Source organism: Silurus aristotelis (assembly GCF_946808225.1).
Source record: "Silurus aristotelis genome assembly, chromosome: 4".
Classification (NCBI taxonomy): domain Eukaryota; kingdom Metazoa; phylum Chordata; class Actinopteri; order Siluriformes; family Siluridae; genus Silurus; species Silurus aristotelis.
The window spans coordinates 8,696,920-8,704,645 of NC_139577.1; the positions used below are offsets into that span (position 1 = coordinate 8,696,920).

At 37.2% G+C, this 7,726-nt stretch overlaps 1 protein-coding gene across 1 annotated transcript in view; it reads left to right on the forward strand.

Annotated features, from left to right (window-relative positions):
• Nucleotides 1–5,667, forward strand: part of tspan14 (tetraspanin 14) — a 9,369-nt gene extending 3,702 nt beyond the window's left edge. The window contains exons 6-9 of the mRNA XM_083540327.1: nt 2,225–2,350; nt 3,416–3,469; nt 4,381–4,491; nt 4,614–5,667. Coding sequence (XP_083396453.1) covers nt 2,225–2,350; nt 3,416–3,469; nt 4,381–4,491; nt 4,614–4,679 — 357 coding nt within the window. The 3' untranslated portion in view covers nt 4,680–5,667. The remainder of the gene's footprint in view (nt 1–2,224; nt 2,351–3,415; nt 3,470–4,380; nt 4,492–4,613) is intronic.
• Nucleotides 5,668–7,726: the final 2,059 nt, after the last annotated feature.

Here is a 7,726-nt window from a genome sequence, read left to right on the forward strand (position 1 = left end):
TTGGGCAGGTACTCCAATTCTTCTTTGCAGAACCTCTCAAGCCCCATCAGTTTGGATGTTAAGGGTCGGTGCACAACCACTCAAGTCTGGGCTCTGGCTGGGCCACTCAAGGACATTCACAGAGTTGTCCCATAGTCACTCATTTGTTATCTTGGCTGTGTGCTTAGGGTCATTGTCCTGTTGGAGGAGAAACCGTCACCCCAGGCTTCAGTCTGGCCACTTTACCATACAGGCCTAAATGGTGGAATGCTGTCGAGATGGTTGTTCTTCTGAAAGGTTCTCTATTTTCTCCACAGAGAAATTCTGGAGCTCTTTCAGAGTGACCATAGGCTTTTTGGTTACCTTCCTTCTATCGCGATTGTTTAGTTCGACCAGACGGCCCTCTCTAGCAAGAGTCCTGGTGGTTCCAAACTTCTTCCATTTACGGATGATGGAGGCCACTGTGCTCATTGGGACCTTCAATGCTGCAGAAAGTTTTTTGTTCCCTTCCCCAGATCTGTGCCTCAATATTCATGGCTTGTTTTGTGCTCTGACATGCACAAATGTCATTTGATTAACTGTGGGACAGGTGCATGCCTTTCTAAATCATGTCCAATCAACTGAATTTAATTTCCAATAAAGCTGTAGAAACAGCTCAAGGATGATCAGTGGAAACATGATGCACCTGAGCTCAATTCTAAATGTGCCATGGCAAAGGCTGTGAACTTATGTACAGAGGTGTGAAAAAGTCCTGATTTCTTCTTTTTTGGCATGTTTGTCACACTTTAATGTTTGAGATCATCAAACTAATTTAAATATAAGCAAAAGATCATTTAAAAAACATGCAGTTTTTAAATGAAGGTTTTTATTATTGAGAGAAAACAAAATCCAACTCAATAATAAAAACCTTCATTAAAAAACTGCATGTTGTGTTCACTTGTGTTATCTTTTACTAATTTAATATTCACTAACACTTTTTTTTCATGTTGGCATTATGGGGTATTGTTTGTAGAATTTTGAGAAAAAAAATTAATTAAATACTTTTTTGAATAAGGCTGTAACATAACAAAATGTGGAAGAAGTGAAGCGCTTTAAATACTTTCCAGATGCAGTGTATAGTGTAGGAAATGTTTGAGTGTTACTAGAACAATGGATTACACATGTGAAAAAAGATTCAGGATCCCCCTAGTTTATTAACAGTAGTTAATTGGTTAATATGTTGGATTTTGGATGGGAAGATCATCAGTTCAAATTCCAAGAAAGCTGCTGGGCCCCTGAGTGAGGCCCCTAACCCTCAGGTGTATAAATGAGAAGTTGTAAGTTGCTCTGAATCAGGGATTCTAACAAATGCTGTAAATGTAAGGAAGATAATTTCCTTTCCACATGTGGCATAATGCAAGAGACAGATTGTATTAGAGTGTCTAGAGCAGGGGTCACCAACATGGTGCTCGCAGGCACCAGGTAGCCCGCAAGGACCACATGAGTAGCCCACGGGCCTTTTCTAAAAATAGCTGTTTCCTACTTTGTTAAATCATTGTTGATAATTATTGTGAGAAATCATTCACATAATCAGTGTCTTCACATAGATGAATATAATTAATTATTAATAATAACATAATTAAAGGTAAATTGAGAAAATTTGTTATTTCAGATCAAACTGACAACTGTGTGTATCAAACTGGTAGCCCTTCACATTAATTAACCCAAGAAGTAGCTCTCAGTTTCAAAAAGGTTGGTAACCCCTGGTCTAGAGTGCACAGTATATTCTCTTTTCCTGAATTAGTTACACTATTAGTTAACAATGGTAAGATATGGGTTAGGATTGGAGAGAGAAGCATTATTGGTGTCCTTAAAGGTATCAGAGCCCACTACTGTAAATCTTCTGCAAATTGTGAGTATGTGAACACAAAAAAAAAAGCTTCAAGGGAATTTCTTTATCCCAGTTGTCTTTCATCCAACCAGAAGTGCCTTAGATTTATGTGTGGCTTTACTGCATCATTAAAAGGGCAACGAGGAACAGAATCTCTATAAATTACACCCAGCAATATGTAGTGAATAGTAATTCTAGTGTCAAATATAATTCGGCTAAAATAATATTAAGATCTTTATACAGTCAGTGGTTTGTAATTTATATGAATTGCCAGGGAATAGATTATAATATATTTAAATTTGTCCTGGAAAAATTACAAAGTACATAGCTGATAATACTAATCTGTAATAATAATGTGTGTGTGTGTGTTTTCAGAACCACTGCTGTGGAGCAAACAGTCCGGATGACTGGAACCAGAACGTTTATTTTAACTGTTCAATGACCAATCAGAGCAGAGAGCGTTGTGGGGTTCCATTTTCCTGCTGCATCAGTGACCCAGCGGTATACACACATACACACTGTTTATTATCCCAATTTCAGATGTTAGCAGCCCAGTGTCTATTATCATACACATTGAAGGCAAGAGACACTCACACACCAGAACAGGAAAAATGTCCTCACTATCACTTTGAACAAGGGGTTAAGGTCAATGGACTTGCATAGTCTCAGACCATACAGTTGGAAATTGGGTAAAGTACAGGTTCACATTTTAGAAACTGTCCCGATGGAATAGTGAGTGAACATTAACCTAAGCTCTTGACATAACTGAATGATTGTACTGCTGCAGACAAATGATTTGGTTAATTATATAGTTTAACGAATGTATGTAGAAGCTCATAATTAAGTCAGGGTTCCCACGGGTCATGGCTTTTCTGGAATATCATGGAATTTTAAAAGGTCCATTCTAGACATTAAAAGTGAGGAGATTTTATATTTAGTTTGTCCAAGTCATAGAATATCAGGGATTTTTGGTTTTGTCACTTTAAATGTTAGTTTTTATCAAAAATCTAATTGTTAGTTTCAAAACTACTCCAGAAAAGCCATGACCTGTGGGAACCCTGACTTTATTATGAGCTTCTATATACATTCATTAAACTATATAATTAACCAATATATATATATAATTATAATATAATTTTTTTTCCTGTGTCGTTTTCACGACTTTTGCCCTTTGCTATGGTTAGGCTTTTTTTTCCAGAGCCATTTCATTCCCTTCCTGGTCATCAACTGGCAATCACTTAAGACCCTTGGATGGATGGATTTTAAATACTGTCTGTGGCTGGTGTTTGTCAGGCTCAGTGCTCAGCATAAAAGTGGCCTGTTTTCTGTTCATTATAGGTCATGGAAATTAAACTTTATTAGTCAGTGAATTTGACATTTGGCTTAGAGTGGGAACCCTGTTTTTTTTTTTTTATTTATATATATATATATATATATATATATATATATATATATATATATATATATATATATATATATATATATATATATATATTCAATTATATATATATATATATATATATATCATAAAAATGTAACATCAAAATACTGTGTGTGTGTTTGTAGGACACAGTAGTGAACACACAGTGTGGCTATGATATCAGGGCGTCTGGATCTGTGGTAAGAAAACACACACACACACAAAAGTGCAAAATATTAATAAGTGCCACGATGTTATCAGTGTTGGTTAGACCTGTACTGTTTCTTCACCGTTTAACACATTGATTTTGTTTGTGAGTTTCACGTCAGTCCGTGTGACATTCACAGATTCTTTTTACACTCACCTGCTGAACAAAAGCACCACACTGCACACCAGAGATGATGTAAAATGTGATCAAATGGAGTAGATGACGAACAAGTCACGGGTTTTGCCGTGTAAACGGCACTGAATGTTGATTGACTATCGGCAAAAATCCATAGCATGTGCTGTTTGTTTTTAAACGTGGGACGTGTGTGCTGCACAGAGAGCGCTATATCGTATTTATTAATTCAAATTTATCATTAATGTAATTTATCGTTTATAATTTATAGAATTATATTTATAAATCAATATATTCATCATTATTTCATTTATCACATTTTTATTATTCAGTACTGTATTTTTTCTTTTTGTAATAGTTAGAAAAGGCTAGCACTATAGAAAGTACATAGATAGAAAATACAGTACATTTTCCATGGAGTGTTATTTTTTTTTTTTTATTCAGTATTCATTTTAGACGATTCAGTTGATTAATCGGTTATCAGAAAGTACAATCCAATCCAGCTCTCAGTAAAACCCGGTTGATCAGTTGAACCATACTATCGACCCCTACTATGAGTCGTCCTCGCTCTACAATTTCATTCTAACTAATAATCAACACACAGGTGAAGCTGATATTCCACACTGGCTCACTGTTTTTGTGTAATAAGGTGTGTGTGTGTGTGTGTGTGTGTGTGTGTGTGTGTGTGTGTGTGTGTGTGTGTGTGTGTGTGTGTGTGTGTGTGTGTGTGTGTGTGTGTGTGTGTGTGTGTGTGTGTGTGTGTGAGGGCAGGCTAGGCAGAATGTAATCTATTTGAAAGGCTGTGTTGCTGCTCTGGAAGAGTGGTTGCCACGTAACATCTACATCGTAGCAGGAGTGTTTATAGTCATCTCACTGTTACAGGTAAAAACACGCACACCTCACAAGTGTATGTATTGAGATTATTTGTAGTGTGGCAGTGTATCATAAAGTGTGTGTGTGTGTGTGTGTGTGTGTGTGTGTGTGTGTGTGTGTGTGTGTTTCAGATGGTGGGAATTTTCCTGGCTCGGAATCTGATCAGTGACATTGAGAAAGTGAAATTTAATTATTAACCCGCTGAAACCAAAAAAAGTCAATAGAACACACACAAACTTCCTAACCTATGTTTTTATGTTTTCCCACTGTGTGTGTGTGTGTGTGTGTGTGTGTGTGTGTGTGTGTGTGTGTGAGAGAGAGAGAGAGAGAAAGAGAGACACACACACACACACGTCATTGTGAGTTAGTGAGTGTTGGATGTGAATTTGTCTCTACAGTGCCTTGTGTGTGTTTGTACAGTGAAATCCCAAGTAGAGATCTGGCTGCAGATGAATGTGAATGTTGTTCATGTTGAAAGGATTTTGGTCGATTAATGCAAAACATTTATATACAGACCAATGGGATTGTTTTAGTGAATTGAATTAGTGGATTTTGTTGCCTTGTCTTGTTACCTGAAAGCTGAACGTTCCTCATATTTTTCCATCTCTGCCCTGGAATCAATTCTATATTGTTTCTGGGCCAGAACGCTGCCAATGATTAAACCTTTTGCAGGCTTATATGCATGCTTTAAAATGTATGGCATCATGAGCCTAGTGGGTGCAGGACGTCCATCAACGCAGGATGAGTCTGGAAGTGAAATCTTTGCTTTAATAATTACATGTTAAATAGTTAGAACTTTTTAAATGACTTTCACAAAATGAAAAGAAATGCAAATGCTAGAATCATATTTAGACACATATTCATGCGTGTGTGCGCATGTGTACAGCTTTCTTCTTTGTAAAGTTTGTCTTTTCTAGAAATGTTACTCTGAAATATGAAGTTTATAGTCTTCATTCCAGCAGATCTAAACAGATCATCCTTTGATATTCATTTGACTGCACTGCAGAACCTCTGTGCCATAACAAAAGGTTTATAATAGTGTTAACTTCAGAAAGTTTAATTTCTAACTTGCTTTACTGTTTTTGTTTGTCTTTACTTGTTGTTTGACTTCTTATGGTTAGTTTAAACTTTTGAACTGAAGTTTTATATTTTATATGATGAATAAAGACCAATTTTGCTGACGAATGTTGTATTGCCATTTTTAACGTTGTTAATGAAAAGCCACGAATTATTTAGTCGGTGCCGGAAACGTGAAAAAAGATTACAGTAGGGTTATAGAAACATTAACAATACACAATATTACCTGAAACCATACACACTGCCAATTTCACGTTGATTTACTCAATATCTGTACAGCCAATATCACATTACATGCTTACTGTATCTGTACAGACCACATCACAGCCTCACTTTATTTATACACACCACATCACAACATTCTCACTGTATCTGTACACATCACATCACACCCTTACTGTATCTGTTCTCGCTGTATCACATCCTTGCTGTATCTGTACACACCACATCATATCCTCACTGTATCTGAACTCACTATCACATCCTTACTGTATCTACACACCGCATCACATCACATCACGTTCCCGCTATATCTGTACACACCGCATCATATCTCACTGTATCTCTGCACACTATCACATCCTCACTGTATCTCTATACACCATATCCCATTCACTGTATCTGTACACACTGTATCACATCCTCACCGTATCTCTATACACCATATCCCATTCACTGTATCTGTACACACTGCATTACATCCTCACCGTATCTCTATACACCATATCCCATTCACTGTATCTGTACACACTGCATTACATCCTCACCGTATCTCTATACACCATATCCCATTCACTGTATCTGTACACACTGTATCACATCCTCACCGTATCTCTATACACCATATCCCATTCACTGTATCTGTACACACTGCATTACATCCTCACCGTATCTCTATACACCATATCCCATTCACTGTATCTGTACACACTGTATCACATCCTCACCGTATCTCTATACACCATATCCCATTCACTGTATCTGTACACACTGCATTACATCCTCACTGTATCTGTACACAACAAATCAACATCCTTACTGTATCTGTACACATCACATCCTCATTATCTGTACACACTATCACGTACACACTGTATCACATCCTCACTGTATCTGTACACACTATCACATCCTCACTGTATCTATACACCATATCCCATTGACTGTATCTGTACACACTGTATCACATCCTCACTGTATCTCTATACACCATATCCCATTCACTGTATCTGTCCACACTGCATCACATCCTTACTGTATCTGTACACAACAAATCAACATCCTTACTGTATCTGTACACATCACATCCTCATTATCTGTACACACTGTATCACATCCTCACTGTATCTGTACACACTATCACATCCTCACTGTATCTCTATACACCATATCCCATTGACTGTATCTGTACACACTGTATCACATCCTCACTGTATCTCTATACACCATATCCCATTCACTGTATCTGTACACACTGCATCACATCCTTACTGTATCTGTACACACCACATCACATCCTTACTGTATCTGTACACACTATCACATCCTCACTGTATCTGTACACAACAAATCACATCCTTACTGTATCTGTACACACCACATCACATCCTCACTGTATCTGTATGCCATCTTCCAGGAGCTTGCTCCTTAGGGACAAACTTACACTTATAAAGAACAAGCTTATTCATTCTTTCTTCCTACATTATCTGTGTAAAGCTGCTTTGAGACAATGTATTGTTAAAAGTGCTATACATATAAAAATTAATTGAATTGAATTGAATTAAATCACACCAAGGTATCTTACTGCTCTACACACTGAGACAGAAAGACCATCCAGAAATGCTACGTAATCCAAAGGTTTACTTCTAGCTCCATGTGGTCCTCGTTAAAGTATTTTAGTCTTATCTGAGTTGAGCAAAAGGAAGTTATCAAGCACCCACTGTCTGTCCTTTACACACTCTTTAACATTTGTAAGCTGATCTCTCATCTGGTTTGCTGAAACATACAATTGTGTATCATCAGCATAGCAATGGAAGCTAATACCCTGTTTATGTATAATTTCACCCAGAGGCAACATACATAAAGAGAAAAGCAGTGGGCCTAAGACAGATCCTCGCTGAACACCAAACATTACCCCAGAGAGTTTGGAGAACTACATTAACAAACT